This window comes from Hippopotamus amphibius, chromosome X (assembly GCF_030028045.1).
Source record: "Hippopotamus amphibius kiboko isolate mHipAmp2 chromosome X, mHipAmp2.hap2, whole genome shotgun sequence".
NCBI lineage: Eukaryota > Metazoa > Chordata > Mammalia > Artiodactyla > Hippopotamidae > Hippopotamus > Hippopotamus amphibius.
Genome location: NC_080203.1, coordinates 51,800,849 through 51,817,626, shown reverse-complemented (window position 1 = coordinate 51,817,626; position 16,778 = coordinate 51,800,849). Strand labels below are relative to the sequence as shown.

General features: G+C 42.9%; 1 protein-coding gene and 1 long non-coding RNA gene across 5 annotated transcripts in view; one reads left to right on the top strand and one right to left on the bottom strand.

The window, feature by feature from the left end:
* Nucleotides 1–12,433, bottom strand: part of LOC130841262 (uncharacterized) — a 46,408-nt gene extending 33,975 nt beyond the window's left edge. The window contains exons 1-2 of the long non-coding RNA XR_009050209.1: nt 12,299–12,433; nt 11,276–11,348 (exon numbers count right to left, since the gene is read on the bottom strand). This is a non-coding gene — a long non-coding RNA (uncharacterized LOC130841262). The remainder of the gene's footprint in view (nt 1–11,275; nt 11,349–12,298) is intronic.
* A 232-nt stretch (nt 12,434–12,665) lies between these two features.
* DIAPH2 (diaphanous related formin 2) overlaps nt 12,666–16,778 on the top strand; it is an 824,692-nt gene continuing 820,579 nt past the window's right edge. For all 4 annotated transcript variants that reach the window (XM_057717321.1, XM_057717320.1, XM_057717322.1 and 1 more), the window contains exon 1: nt 12,666–13,003. In XM_057717321.1, coding sequence (XP_057573304.1) covers nt 12,866–13,003 — 138 coding nt within the window. In that variant the 5' untranslated portion in view covers nt 12,666–12,865. The remainder of the gene's footprint in view (nt 13,004–16,778) is intronic.

The following is a 16,778-nucleotide window of genomic DNA, read 5'->3' as shown; positions in this document are numbered from 1 at the left end:
TCAGCACTTTATGTAGCAGACCCTGAGTCAATCATTTGACATGCACTATCTCATTTCAGCCTCATCAGCACTATGAAGTCAGTGCTATTTTACAGAGGAGGAGAGTGGTACAGTGGAATGAAGCAATGTGCTCCAAATTATATAGCAAGTAGTGGAGGAGTGAAGATTTGAATGAAGGATCTTCATTCATCAGGTGAGTCCCAGGAGAAAATAGGTTGAGAACTACTGTTAAGAAGCTGGGCCTGTGGTACATGCCAATGCGTCTGATACTTGCCTGATCAGACAGGTCACTCTTTGCCTGATGCTGAACACAGACATTTATTGTGTGGATTCCTCACTGCCTTGGTCCACCTTTCTGACTAGATACTCAGGCACCGACTACAGCTTGCATTACAGTGGAGGCTGCCAAGCCTTACTACCTGACTGACTGCCTCCTTGCCCTTCCCCACCACCCTCAAGCCACACTGTACAGATACATTGGTTCTCCCAGATCCTTTTCCTTAAATACCTGGGTCTCTACCACTCCTCGTTAGTTTCCTCTCCTTACAGACTCTGTGTTACTGATAACCATAAAGCCTCCTAGCGGAGTATACCCAAGTTATGACAAAGACTAGTTCACAAACCACCTTACTCGGATTTAAATGTCTCTACTTTCTTACAGATCCATTGATTTCTGTTCACATTAGAAATTCCATGCACAGCTGAGAGCTGTTAATGTGGAATAAGGTGGTTTCATAAGCCATACTCCCTGCTGAAATATCAAGGGCCTGGATTACAGTAATGTCTTGTTTCTTTCAAGCCTGAACTCAGATAATTTTTGAATATAAATATATCCCCTTTCCTTGACCCCATTCCCACCCTTGGAGCTGCTTGTTCTCTTCGGCAGTACAATATTGAGTGTCAAGGGCATCAGAGTTTTCCTAAACTATCAGAAGCAACCAATTTAGCTCTTTTGCTCACCTACCACTGGTGTGCTTTGCTCCACTCCTGACAGCTCCTGCTGATTTGGATTTGATCCTTTTCTTCTACCATTTACTCCTGACTCTGCTCTCGCCCTACATTCAACATTCGGTCTCTCATTCCATTCCATTCTTTGCTATATTTTAAACACGGAGTTTAGCACGTTTAAACCGTCCGAATAGAAGTGTTGTTCTTGAGATGGCAGTTGGAGAGGTACAACTCAGGGTTCCCCCTCTTTCATTCAACTCCATCTCCCTCATTGGGACCTTGTTTTTCTCTCGCTTCTGTCCTATAACCCTCCTGCTCATGATTTGTTTTCTTTTACCGCAGTGATTCTCAAACTTGAGCATGCCTCAGATTCATCTGGAGGGCTCATTAAATACCGTACAGTTTCTGATCCAGTAGGTCTGGGTTGGTGCTCGAGAATTTTTAGTTCTAACAAGCTTCCAGGTGAGGATGATGTTGTTGCTCTGGGGACTACACTTTGAGAACCACTGTTCTAGATCAACACTGTTCATATAGGTCATCGTTCTGTCTCTATGGCTTGTCCACTAGGCCCTTGCTTGTGAATTGCCTTGATGTGCAAAGCTGACAGGTGTGGCTAAGAATCCTGACCTCTGAGGCCCACATGGTAAACCCTCTGGATATGCCACCATCACCCAGAGGCAAGTCTTTAAATCAGAGCCCATGATCTTGGGCTACTCTAAAGGTAGAAATTCACTGTGCTCTTTAGAGGTAAGAACTCAGTATCAAGATGTAGGATTTATGTGCTAAAGCTTCTGAAACATATTTCTAAAGCGTAGTTTGCTGTCCAAATTAAGCTAGTTCAGCTCTCTAGAAGTAACAGAGAAGAATTTAGAAAATGAGGTGCAACCTACTCCTGAATAACCAAAATGAATGTGGTCTCTCGTATTCATACTCATTCTATCTCTGTCATTATTAACTTGGACATGTTTGTGTATACATTAAAAGGACAAATTAAGGATTACCTATGTGTATCTGTGTGCTTTGTGTATGTTTTTTAATATATAAGGATACATCTAGGCATTTCTTAACTTAATGTAATTTACATGATATAAACCTCTAGCGCTTAGAGCAGGCTTCCAGCACACAAATAAAATATGGCAGGCAGTCTCCTTTCTGATACATTCTGAGTACTGCTCCCCTGGCTATTAGCTTCAACTTGACTCCTTGGACCTAGCCTCCACCTTATATAACAGCCCCCTTACCCTGAGTCTGGTCACAAGCCAACTCTAACAGAGACTTTCACGGAGGAGTGAGGGGGTTGGAACTACTACATCTGGGAGGAGGGGGAGGATGAACTAAGCTCAATAAAGGAGAGAAAGGAGGGAAGAGAGAAAAGAGAGGAATCAACTGAGCCCACGTGCCACAACTACTGAAGCCCACACTCTCTAGTGCCTGCGTGCCACAACTACTGAGCCCGGGTGCTGCAACTACTGAAGCCTGTGCGCCTAGAGTCCCTGCTCCACAACAAGAGAAGCCACTGCAATGAGAAGCTTGCGCACTGCAACTAAGAGTAGCCCCTGCTCACCACAGCTAGAGAAAGCCTGCGTGCAGCAACGAAGACCCAACGCAGCCAAAATAAATAAATAAATAAATAAAAGGGAGAGAGAGGGGAGTCAAAGAAAGAAGCCAACAGAGACACATGTGTATGTCAAGAGTGAGTATTCTCTGAAGAAACTAGACTGTTTTCCTTGTTTGGCTGATGAACTGTCTCTAAAAGCCATCTCAAAGGTGGAGTTGTGAGCAACATTAGCTTTATTTTAACGTGTGTATAGTCCAAGTGGGTATTGTCTCCAAGAAGAAATCTGCTCATCAGTTTCCTGATTTTTGTATTTAATATCACCAAAGACTTCATCCTTTCTGAATTTTCTGCTGGCTACCATCTCTTTAAAGTTAATGTCTGGCCTCTGTGTTACTGTACTTTCCTGGATCCCATCCTACCTGTCGGAAATTTTTTTTAGCATCCTGCCATCGAATATCAAAAATGTTTCTTTTCCCAGATTCCCAAGCTGCATTCTAGTATCCTGCTATCATGACCCTCCCTATCACTCAGTACTGAAACCAAGAATCTACCAAGAGTAATAAATTTTGTTAGGCAATATCCTTGGATGATTTCTTTCTCCCTGTCCACACTTAAAAATGAGCTTTCAACAAACTCCTTTCTTTGCTTCTCATAACCCTCTACATTCTCTTCCCTGGTTATCTTATCTAGTGCCACATCTTCACCTAATAGTTATGTAAATGACTCTCAATCTTCATCTCTGTTTCCAAACCTTCTCAGAAACACCAGACCTAATGTCTAATGCCATTTCCATCTGCAGGCACCTGAAATGTGGCTTCTTTCATATGTAACTCAGTATTATATTTTCCAAATGTATTCCTCCTCCTAGATTCCTAATCTACATTGCAATATTATCACTCTCCCTGTTATTCAGTATTGAAACCTCAGAATTATCTTCTACTTTTCCCATTCCTCCATTGCCTATAACAGGTCATCAAAACCTGGGACAATTACCTGTGAAATCTCTTCCCATCTTTCCATTCTCTTTTCTACTGCCCCAGTTCATGGTCTTATTATTGCAAGACTATCATCAAAATATCTAACTAACTGCCCCTGGTCCCTTGAACTAGCCCAACCCATCCATGCATCTCATATCCACCAACCAACAACATTAAGCTATGGACGCCTCCAGGCTGTTTACCACCGATTCTCCTTTGTTCCTTAACACACCTTCTCGCTAGGATCCTCACTCTACCTTACAAACTCTTGGGTCTACAAACCAAGGCCAGTGGAGACTTTAGTCCTCTGCATTTTTAAATTAATTAATTGATTGATTGGTTGACTGATTGCCCCACCGCCCGGCTTGCGGGATCTCAGTTCCCCGACCAGGGATCAAAGCTGGGCCACCAACGAATTCCCTATTTATTTTTTACCCTTGGTTATTCTTAGCAGATTTTGCCTTGGCTTATCCTTCCAGCTCCTCCTTGTCTGGACTATCTTGGATACCTACGTGATGGCAGGTTCCTATTGTTGGCACTCAGGTTGAGCTAACATACTTATTCCCTAATAAGAGAATGGCTTTTGAAAGTGGCATCCTAATATATCCCCCCGCCTCTAGTTTCTCATTTTACAACCATCCTACGTATCAATGCCAGAGCATTTCCCTAAAACATAGGGCTAATCATGTGTTTTTCCTGTTCATATATCTCTCATGACTCTCCACAGCTTAAAGAATAAATTCAGAGTTCAGGATGGCATTCCAAGTCTTCCCACCTTGGCATCATTGTGCTTTCCCAGCTTTGTCTCCCACCATGCAATTATAAAACCTACCCTCCAGCCCCATTAGATAAATCAGTTTCCAAACTCAGCCCACATTTTGCTTTCTCTATGCTTTAGGTCATGCTGTTCCCTCTTTCACAAATGCCCTTTTCTAATTTTCAACTTTTGGGATACTACTTATACTTAAAGGCCCAGCTTTTCCATAAAACCTTCCCTCTTCTCTTCCTCCTATATGCTCCTGTAACATTCTCTTGCAGTTAAATGTATACTGACTTGTCAGTTGTCTTGACTTCATCCTAAGCTTGCTGAGATCATGAATAGTGTATCGGTCACTTATCCTTAGCACCATGCCCTATAGTTACTACTCAATATGTGTTAATATATTACTTAAACTTATAAGTTCTAATATGCTAGCTAAAATAAAATCTAATTACGTTATAGTTTTAATCATCAAAAATAGTGTAAAAGGGCAAAAAGCAATCTTGTAATAGCAGTTATATATTATCACAGAGCTGTGCCTGTGATGGAAAAGATTTATTCTGTAGATTTGGGATCAAGCTTGGCCCTGTGTGTCATTGAATTTGGCCACTATCAAAGCCAAAGCTTTGAGGCATTTTGATGGTGTACAGCAACAACACGGTGAGGGATTAAAGGATGGAAATTTTGATGCAAATCGGGGTTGGTTCATAGAGTGTAGAGGCAGGTCTGTCCTTGTATAATGTCAGGGTGTGAGGTGAAGCTGCTAGCACTGATGAGATGGCAGCTCACATTAGCTTTTCTATTTTGAAGGCAGCAGGGCTATTTGAGAAAATAAATACAATAAGATAGCAGCAAAATAGATATCCTAGAATCTAGTTTTCAATTAATCATTCAATGAAGAAAAGTCTTTCCCACAAATTTTCTTAAAAATTCATGTGCAAATCTCAAAAGAAGTCCTCCTGAATGAATCTGATATACATTTTAGCTTCTAGTATGTTATAATGGAAGACTTGAAAGTAAAGACCTATACATTCTCTGCTACTGTATCAGGAAGAATACAATTTAATGTAATTGGTTTCTGGGTTTCTCTGTTTAATGCATTTATGTAAACCTCCAAGAGTTGTTCTGGTACATAATGCATACTTGATTAAATATGGTGTTTGTGGTCATTTCCATAAAACATTAGGCCCTTGATCAGAAAGAAATTCTTCTATTACATCACTGTGTAGGAAAATCAAATGCCAGATCTCTTGGTTTTGCCAGGAAAGGAGGGGCAAGGTTGGTGTTTGTGTGAAAGTATCAACTCTTTGGAATTTTAAGTAGGTTTATGTCACTATGTGTATCACAGAGGAGATGGCTTAAGCAACTGATCTGTATTTGTGTCCAAGAAAAAAATAGGTAATAATGAACAAATAAGAACTGATGTGGGATGCATGAACCTTGAAAATATTATTCTCAGAGAAAGAAGTCAGTCACAAAACACCATATATTGTATGATTCTATTTATGTGAAATGTCCAGAAGAGGCAAATCTACAGAGACATAAAGTGAATTATGGGCTTTCGCTAGAGGTTGGGGAAGGGAGTGCAAGGAGTGGTTTAGGAGGACTGGGGAGGGAAGATGGCTAAGGAAGGGCTCCTTTTTGGTGCGATGAAAAGATTCTAAAACTGATTGTGGTGATGGTTGTACAATTCTGGGAATATGCTAAAAACCACTGAATTGTACATTTATAAAGGTGAATTGTATGATATGTGAATTATATCTCAATAAAGCTGTTAAATTTTATGTGGGAAAATATATAAAACGAAAATAAACCTATTTCTAAGACTTGCCTAACTACTGATGCCCAGATATGAAAATGTTTTTATTGTTTACAGATGTCAAACAGGTATTCCTTGATTTTCATGTAGTTAATCATATTTTGAAAAGGTCAGAAAATAAAGACAAACCACAAAGTAAAAGAGACAATCGTTTTTAATTGCATAATTGTAGTCTTACTTTTGAACTATATTCAACATCAAGAGGCTGCTTATACTGATTTAAAAAAAAACCCTCAACTCCATAAAATAAATAGCATCCCTATGACCACCACCGTGTGCTTCTGTGATCCACATAATTTAGCACGCAAACTGAACATTTTTCTCTCACTGTCTATTACTACATGTATGTCCTAGTAACTTACAGATTGGACCGTTGCCATTTATGATCTGTTAAGCCACTCTTGAAAATCACTCTGGGGCTTTGGTTAATGCAGAACAGGAAGTCTGTTCTTCGTTAGAAGCATATTTTCCAGATAAAATTCAAAGGGTTGCTTTTCAGCATACTGTAGAAACCATAGATGGCACAAATCTGGGAATTCTCAAAGTCTCTACCAGTCTCACATTTTCCCCAAAAGGAGACATTGGCACTATTATCTTTTGGACTGATTTTTGTGGGGCTGTGTTTTAGCTGCACCAAATCCTGTAATCACCACAACTCAACACATTAACCTTTATCTCCAGGTAAGTGACCATTATTGGTCATTACTGTTTCCAGGCCTTTTCTTGTTGTCTACTTTTCTTCCACTGGGACCAATCCTGCTCCTAGTCAGAGAGGATTTAAGGAGCTGTATTTCAGTAGTTTGGTGGTTTAGCATCCAGTGGGCCTATTGCTTCTGGTCCTACTCTGATCTCACAGACCAGGTGAAGTAACTGGGTGCCTTGGGTGCCATTTTTACTCACCTGTCTCTGCCTCTTTTCGTGGACTTCATCTGACGTGCCGTCTCCTTTAGGCCTGGTGCGGTGCCTTGTTTAGCACTGTTTTGCCAGACCTCTTAAGGGATTGCTCATTTGTTTCCTAATCCCAATCCCCGTGACTGGATTCTTGCCTAGTGCCTGCCTAGTCCCTTCATTCTCTGCCTAGTGCCTGCCACCAGACCGGATTCTATTCTCTGTCTGCCTGCCAGGACATCCATTGTTAGAGTTCCAGAGTTTAGCTGTCTGCCTGCTTCTGGCTTACTGTTACACAACCCTTCTGCTTTACCAGCCTTTCCAGACTCTTTCTGTTGGTGACTACAGGAACCTTGTTAGCTTTCCTGTCCTGCCCTAATGAGTCTCTCTAGTGTCTGGGTATCAGGCTCCTTGGTCTGGCTCTGCCTGCCAACGACAAGTACCTGCTGAGATACTATCTCCCAGTTTACTACTAGGTTTTTATTGCCTTGGGCCAACGTTTTAGTAATTCTTGTTTATTTTTTCTTTTCCTTTGTTTCCTGTATGTAATCTGTGGAGAGGAACAGTGCGTTCCTTTAAACATTTCTTGGATTCGTTCTTTTCTCTTCATTTCCTCTGGGGCTACTCTAGTTCTGATCCTCGTGACTTTATCCAGCAGGACTTTATCTAGTTTTAGCTAGAGTTCAGCACTGGTGCCTCAAAGGGTCGCCTCAGAGGATGAGAGAGAAGCCAAGTGGTCATGAGGGCTGTAATCTCCACTCCCACAGTAACTTCAAACAGGTCAGCTAGATTTGTATCTGTTGTACATACTGAGCTTCTGTAAAGGTTTTGTTTGAGAAAAAAATTCTGTACTGAGAGAAAAATAAATTTGAAAATCAGTGTCCAGTTATTCTGCATACCACTGCCAGACTAGCTCCTTAAAATACTCTGTTATGTTATAACATTCCTGCTAAATATCCTTATTAGTCACTACTATTATGTCTTATATTCAAATCTGTTTACATACTGGACAAATGCTATGGGGAGAACCATGTTTCCTACTATTATACAACATCTATGTTCTCACCGTTCTACTCATGCCCCACTGGCCCCTCTATATTATTGGTCAGTATTGTTTCCAGGCCATTCCATATGCTGTCTTTTCCTTACTTCCTTTCTTTGCTTTGCCTATTCGTGCCTGATTTCTGCTTCAGACCTCAGCAGTTCAAGTTCTCCTTGAAAACTTCATCTATTCTAGGCCTGGCTAATCTCACCCCTTCACCACGTTATCCTGAATTTCGAGTCAGGACCTCAGAATTAGCAGCCAATTTTCTCTTACTGTTCCACACATTCGTTTCCTCATTTGTTTTCTCAAGCAGATCTTATACCTTTGATGGCAAAGAATTTATCTTTTACAGTCTATTCCATTACAAGGGTTTGTATACCACAAACAGCCCATTAGTGATTGGTAAACAGGAAAATGGTGTCCTTAAAATTAGGTGGGCGGCCAGCTGGTTCACATGTGATGTGTTTTAGCACTTTGTTTTGACAGGATCAGGAGCCAGCTTTCTCACAATTAAAGAGAAGCCTTCGCAATACATGAAGACTTTCAGAAAAAAAGAATCCTGCACAAAACTCTGACCCTTTTGTGTGACTGGCTTAGTGATTTCAACAGCCTTGAAATTTCCCATCACATTAAACTAGCTGGTGAAGCTGTGAGCACTAATAATAAGCTGTGAAGCCCTTTCACCGTGTGTTTCTAAAAAGGTGGTTACTCCTCAATTAGATTTTTAATTCTGATGAAAATGACATCTATTAAAAGTAAATGCCCATGAGGATTCACATCGGGGAAAGAGGAAGCGTGAAGGCTACCAAGTATTGATGGTTGTGACGCTGGGTGCAGATGCCAGTGGAGATTCAACCTCCTGAGTGTTTTTATTAGGATGGTTATTGTTTTCATTAGTGCTCTGATTACAAAGTTGCATTGGGTTTAAGTGATCGTCCCTAACCATGTTTTCCCCAGAAGCCCTGTTATTTTGAGCGTGCAATTTTACAGAAGAGGAGATTCTTCAGGAAGACATATATGCCTTTAGAACAGAACATCTGGTGCTTTTTTATTCGCACGAGAACTAGTTTGGTGTTGCCCATATAGTATGTGCTTAATAAATACTTGTTTATTCTCTGGCAACCTTTAATTCATAAATATTGTTCCATGACCTTGGAGGTGGTTATTTCTTACTTTTGTCTATTCCATGTTGGCTTTAATTTCTCTATTAATGGCCCAGACTGTTTAGATGAGAACACGTAGCAGAAGGGAAACAGAGGAAGCCAGAGCGATACTACTAAGGATCATCAGAAACCTCTGGGGTAATGGATGGCTCTAAGATCAGTCTGAAGAAAGAGCCTAGCAGCCTTTTATCTTTCTTTTTTCCCAAGGCTGGCTTTTAATGTTAACCGGGTACTAAACGCATGAGAGGCCAGAGGGAGAGACTACAAGGTCAGCTGGTCTAACACATATTTTTGAAGTCCCAACTGATGGTAGTAGCCTCCTTCTTTCTGCAGCATCAGAGAAAAGATGTCTCTCCATCCACCGCCCTATTTGTGTGTCCCAGGAAGGTAAAAATAGAGAAACGTAGATGCAGTGGGATCAGTGCTAGGGCAGTACTTGGTGAGGTGCCTGGTTCATAATCAGTGGACAAAGTGTCCTTGCAGGGGACCAGTGGCTCCTTTTGTGTGTTAGCTTCCAAGAGAGACCCTGATGTTTGAAGGAAGGGGGTTTGTTTGTTTGTAATGACTGTTTACATTAACTGGAGCAAAATGCTGAAAAGAAAACATCCGGAATTAAGACGGGGCTGAGATAACTACAATAAAGTCAAATGTAAGCCATCTCAGGGACAGACTTTCTCATTTTTTACAGTACAGATTATGCATCTTTTACATGTACCTCTCATTTGATTTCAAATGTAGTTTCATCTGGCCCGAGGATGGTGAAACCCAGCCTTACACTCAAAATAATGTTGATCCATTTTCCAGTATTCACACACTCAAAACAGATGTCACGGGTATGACAACGCCTTCACGGCTTTTAAAACCAGACCAATGGGACTTCCTAGGTGGCGCAGTGGGTAAGAATCCGCCTGCCAATGCAGGGGACATGGGTTTGAGCCCTGCCCCAGGAAGATACCACATGCTGCGGAGCAACTAAGCCCGTGCGCCACAACTATTGAGCCTGTGCTCTAGAGCCCGTGAGCCACAACTATTGAGCCCATGTGCTGCAACTACTGAAGCCCACACGCCTAGAGCCCGTGCTCTGCAACAAGAAAGGCCACCGCAATGAGAAGCCTACGCACCACAACGAAGAGTAGCCCCCGCTCACCACAACTAGAGAAAGCCCGTGCGCAACAACGAAGACCCAACACAGCCAATTAAATAAATAAATTTATAAAACAAAAACAAAAACCAGACCAATGAGATCTACAAGTGGGGACCTTCGTGACCTGGAAGCTGCTTAACAGAGAAGAAGCATGCTCTGTTCTGCTTCTTCTCTTGCCAAGAGCAGCTCCTATCTGTCGCCTCCCATTTCTTAGCCACAGAGTCTCTGCACATGCTATGGTCCTTTCCTTTGCCTGGGATGCTCTTCACTCCCCTTTTTTGTTTTGTAATTGCTCAATACTTTTTTGCTTAATAGTCTTCCCAATAGCCAGAAAGTTCCATAAGAGCAAGCCACATCCATCTTGTTCACCACTGGACCAGCAACGTCTAGCAGGATATCTAAGACTTAGTAGGCTGTCAACAAATACTTAGTGACTTTAATTAGACCCTTAAGACTCAGCTCAAACATCATCCTCTTTGGGAAGGTGTCCCAGAGCCTCTGGCACTCCGGTGGTGACCCGCCTCATGTGCTCCATGGGGTCCCTGTTCCTAGCTGTTGTACTGAAGTGCAGTCATTAACAATCGGTCTCTTCTAGTATACTAGGAGGTTCTAAAGGGCAGGAACTGCGAGCTTCACCCTCCTAACCCACAGCACTCTGGATATCACCTGGTATACGCTAAGGAGCTCAGTAAAGCTCTACTGAGCAGATTATTAAGCAACATTTGAGCTTGGAGGACACTCAGCTATGGCTCACAACCACATCTCTCAAACAGGAATTACGTGAAAGCAGTGGATAACCAGGTCACATCTTAACTGCAGCATCCACTTCTACGCCATTTTTCAGGAGGGGGCACATTTAAGTAATTCAAATCACACATGAGAGTGTGTGTGTGTGTGTGTGTGTGTAGTGAGTTAAATTCAGAATATACATCAAATTTTAAGTGAAACAGGAACTTCAACAAAGCAAATTTACCTTAGGGCTCCTTGCCCACCCTGTCTCGGAGCATGTATTCCCTCTTCTCTGCTGTCCTTGGGTAGTTTACCACCTGCATGATTAAAAAGAAAGTTAATGACAATGGCAAAGCCAGGATTAAGACTGCTTTCAGATGTCCAACATTCTTTTTATTCTACTTTCCAAGTTAATTGCCTCATCACACCTACAACATGGTCAAATTATCCTAACGCACTCTCAATAAATATGTTCATAAACAAATTAGCTTCAGCAAAGCAGAATTTAGGTTGAAGGGGAGAAGGGCGAAAGGGTCATAGCCTGAAAATAGCTGAGTAACAGGCACATGGACGTGTTTATAGACCTGGGATCTATATTTACATTTCAGGTAGCTTCTCTAGACTGTATGATGGTGGTTCATTCAAGTTCTGCCCAGCCTCGCTAATGTTCTTAATGTGAAGATTATTTTTAAAGAGGCGTGGGCCTCTTCCTGACAACTCCAAGAGGAAAGATTAAGAATACCTGCGGTGCCCTGTTGCTACTGCTGCTGCACCAAATCACCTCGCATTTGTCTAGAGATTTAGATTTCTAACAAAGCTTTGACACACATGATCTTATTCGCTCCCCACAACAACCGTAAACCTAAAGTAGTTCGGGAAACTGAAAATAGCACTCAATCCAGTTGTTAGCTCTCCATAGGTGCTTTGGCTAAAGAGCGTTCCACCCTCTCGGGATTACGCCATGGGCGTCTGCTGCTTCTACTACCCGGCAGCCTGGGAATAAAGGAACGACTGTATTTTTTTTTTTTTTGGTCGTAACGCAATCATAGCAACAGAAAGCACCCACTCCTTCCACTTTGACCCGTACAGTCTGTCTAGGCAATTAATCAGCGCTCCCCGTGGCGGCTTTCCTATAGGATGCCAGTTGCCTTGCCAATCAACCCCTCCCACGGAGTGGAGCACAACCACACCCCCGGCCAGGCCTCGGCCAGCCGGGGAAGGTGCTCTGGCCTACACGGGTGGAAGGGGCGACTCAGGTGAAACTCACACGTGAATCCTCCCGGGGCTCAGTGTTCCTATCTCTAAAATGGGCTACACCTCCCATTTCACGCTAGGCCCCTAGGAAGGGAAATCAGTGCTGAACCGCAGCTTAAAGTCCTGTCGTTTGGCAGCCGTCTCCGCGCCGGGCATGCTCAGTAGCCCGGCCGGCTCGGCAGCGCGAGTAGGAAGCAGCGTTCCGCGCCCGGGCGGCGGACTGCGGGCACTTTGATGAATCACGTGTGCGGAGGCCCTCTTAAAGAGATAGGCACCTACTTTCCCTCCACCCTAACACCGCCCTGAGGGCGGCGGCGGCGACCGTGGTAATTGCAGCCGCTCGGGGGCAGGGCTTGCCCCAGAGCAGAATAGTGGCAACGGCTTGTCGCGTCGGGGGTGCCTGAGAGCCGGGAGCCCCGGGAACGTGAAATCGGCAGACCCACTCTCCCACCCCCCCACCCCCCCCACCCCCGGAAGAGGTGCTGCCGAATCCGCGCGGGGCAGCGGGAGCGCCCCGAGGGGCTTCCTTCAGTGGAGGAGAGGTGGGGTTCCAGGGCACAGGTGACAGGGCCGGAGAAAGATGGAGCAGCCCGGGGCGGCGGCGGCGGCGTCGGGCGCGGGAGGCGGCGGCGAGGAACCCGGTGGGGGCCGAAGCAACAAGCGGAGCGCGGGGAACCGGGCCGCCAACGAAGAGGAAACGAAAAACAAACCTAAATTGGTGAGTGCTCCCGCAGCCCCCGCCGGCCTTGGGGACAGCGAGAGCCCCGGGACCCTCCTGCCGTTGAACACGGGGGGACCCGGGGCCCCCTCCCAAGGGTGACCGCGACCTCGCTGTGCAACTCGGGGAGCCGCTGAAGCAGCGGCCACGCCGAGGCGCGGAGACGGCGTGGGGGCGGAAGAGCACCCTCTTCTCCACTTAACCCCTTTCTCCCTCTTGGCAGCCCGGCAGGCGGTGCGGGAAGGAGAAAGGCCCCACCCCAACTTGGGGAGACCCCGAGTACAGGGTAGGGGCTGTTGTTTGTCTAACTTGTGGGCACCAGCCTTCTTTGCGCGATTCCATTCCCTCCCACCCTTGTCAGTTGCTGGGTTTTTTTGCCTCTTAACGCTTAGGGTTCGGGCAGGGGAACCTGGCTCTTTTTTTCAGTTCCAGTACTTGGGAGCCCACCCACAGACTTAGCCCCCCCCTCCCCCGAGCAACCAATCAGCCAAACAAACAAAAAAACCCCGGAACAACCACCAAAAAACCCACACAACTTAGGCCCCCAGTCTTTCTACTGGACCAGATATCTAAGGAAGCGGCGCCTACATGCGTTTTTTTCCCTTGCCTCTCCATGTGCTCTCCCAAGAAACATTTCTTTGGAAGAGTGGGGGGAGCGTGGGAGTTGGAGGCTGGGTGAGGGACCACCAGCTGTCGTGTGTATAATCGGCAGAGTTGTCCAGTACTTCCACTTAGTTGATTAAGAACGCTCGAAAGCAGTAGGCAGACAGCACAAATCTTCCCGTCCTGAGAGAGTGTGGACCAGTGGGAGCAGTCCATTTCCTGCCACTGACTTCATGGGCACAGGAATGAAATCTATGGGGCCTGGTATTAGATTGGGAAATGCTGGAGTTTCTTCAACTCATCAGTTAAAACGGTTCCTCTTTTTTCCCCTTCAGCTTATAGGAAAACGGTTTAATAATAGTGAAACTTAAAAACTGGTCAAATTCCTACAGTATATTGGCTAAAGGCTGTTTTTGCCAATCCTGGCAAATATTAGGCAGACATTTATCAATAAACTTTCTAATTGGGGTGGCAGAGTGGAAATGGTTTAACAGCACAAATTCAGCAAATACTCCTGTCTGAAGGTTCCTCGTTTATGTCTGGAGCGCAAGCCCCATGTTGCACATCTAGTTTTCAGTTTTAGCCAGCAACTTGATTATAATAAGGAAGAAGGCAGTGACGTATAACTAAAGTCGTTTCTTAGGGCATCTGGCCATTTGGTATGTACCTGTTACGCTCTCTCCCTTGCCTCCAGTTTGCCTTTCAATTACGGACTGTCCAGATTGGAAAACCGTGATAGAAGTGTTATCGTTACAGGAAATATGTAGCCTTCCATTATGTGGAAAGGGACCTAGTGGGGTGGAATAAAATAGTCTAAAGTCTCATCAATTCCACCCTAACTTGAGGCAAATTAAGAATTCCTTGATGTGTCCTCTTACCCATCCCCCTCCAGTATTTACAAGTTAAGAAACTGAGTCACAAGCTCTTTGTGAATTGTTTATATTGGCAGCGGTTTAATGGGTGCCCCTATTATAAAACTTAGAAAAGTTTTGTGAGTGTATCACTCAAGTTTAATGTATTTAAAAATCCTGATGTGATTTTGAAATTTATCAGTTTGTGGTAAAAGAGTGATCATATTTCTTTTTTTTTTTTTTTTGGGCCCAGTACAGAACTGGTTTAAACAGTGATTAAAAGTTTAAGCAAAAATAAAAGTGAACTGATAGTTTCCACAAAGAGTTTGGTACATCTAGCAAGAGCCTTCCACTTTTAGGATGTGTGAGCTCAAGAAAAAGGACTTATCTCTGTGTGTTAGTAATAACACCTTGAGTCTATTCTTTCCTTCCCTTTGGTCATTTGTCCTGTTTCATCTTTTATGATTTGACAAGGTAACTAGATAGTTATGAGATGGTATCATTTTCAGTTCCCAGCTAACACTATTTGGTGTTGAACATAGCTTGCTATAGTAGAACAAGTATTTAAATCCAAGAGTTTGTTAATATCAATGAGAACTTTCTTTTGTACTCAATAACTTTTGAGCCTTACATGATATTACAAGCAGGTATGTCAGAGTGCATAAACACACATTTTGGAAGACATTTCAGCACATTTTAAGGCAAGAAAGTAGACCACGTAATAATATTTGGTAAACTTTTAAAATAAATTCTTTACTCTTTATTTTGAGTTGTCTTATTGAAGTGCTCAACATGTTCTAAGGCCATCTAGAGAGGAGTTCATCTGGGATTCTTACTTAAAATATTGCTGGTAAAATAAAGCTTTACCTAGAGTAAATTTTATTATTTTGAGTATGTTGTTCACCACTGTAGTAGTCATTAATTGTGTTTGTGTGTGTGTGTGTAAAGGAGTTGTAGGAGATTGTAAAAGAGAGCCATATGGGAATAGAAATTATTTGTGTAGGTGACTATGGGAGATAAGGGTTCTTAAACTGAAATTGTATGAAAAAACTTGAGTGTATGTAGGTACATTCATTTTTCTGGGCCCCATAGTTTTCATCAGTTTCTCAAAGGCGTATGTCTCCTATAGAAGAATAAGAACTATTGGGTTATTGGAGAGAGAGTAAAGGAAATGCCAGTTGATTCCACTTGAAAAAACTGGGGACAGGAGGAGGTCACTGACAAGGGAGAAGGGAAATAACACTGACCACATGAAGTATTAGCTAAAATGAAAGTTTCTGCTGCATAGAAAATTTAACTCGATAGCTATGGTATAGTGGATTCATACAGTATAAGGCTTGTGATTCAGTTGCTTTCATTTAATTTCTCATTTTTCTGGGAAACTGGAAAAGGAAGGCATGTTTTCTATGGAGAAGAACTACTTTCATTTATATCCTCTACCTTTTGATAGGTATTAGTGACAATTTTTTCAGAGTGACATTTCAGGACTTTTAACGACTCCTGCTTGAGATTAATTAAATGAATTTAACAAAGCTTACTTCCATTTTCTTCATCTATGCATCTTAATAATGACCCTTTTATTTTGGTTCTTTTTAACGAAGGCAACCTTGTTTTGGACTCATCACAGTTTGAATAATGCCTTAATAGTAGAGCTTTGTATTTTATGTAACTATCTGGTTAGGCCCAGATTGTAGCATGTCATCAAACAGCATGAATCTTAATTAATTAGTAATTTGATGTCAACTATGGAATGTATTTTGTCAACTCAAGTAGTACAGAGAGCTCTAGAAGTGTCATGAAGGAGACATCCTGAATCCCACATATGTAAGGCAGTGTCTTAAGCATTAAGAGAAGTTAGTGTTAAGGTAGAAGCAGCACCCCTCCCACACATACCATGGTGTTTTTGCATTTTGACTTTGTGTTTCTGTATAATTCCTGAAGCCTTTGGTTATTTAGATAGTAGAGTCATATTAGTAACTTGAAATAACAGAAGTTAACATTCTGGTTCTTATATAACTTCCTGAGTATTTGGTGATTTGTTTTTAGTTGGATAAAACATGTTGTGATTTTAATTGATAAAGGCCGAGCAGAGTGGGTTCCTGTATGCCACAAACACTTACTGAGCACTTACTACATATCTAGGCATTATTCTGAAGGTTGGTGATACGAAGATGTCATTGTCTAGTGAGAGAGACAGGAAAGTTAGTTAACGGCTACAGAGCTGTGTGATAAGGGACTATAGGAATATGTATAGGAGGGTGATAATAGAAACATCCTGGAGAGGCATCTGAATCTAATTGGATGCTTGAGTGTGGTAAGGA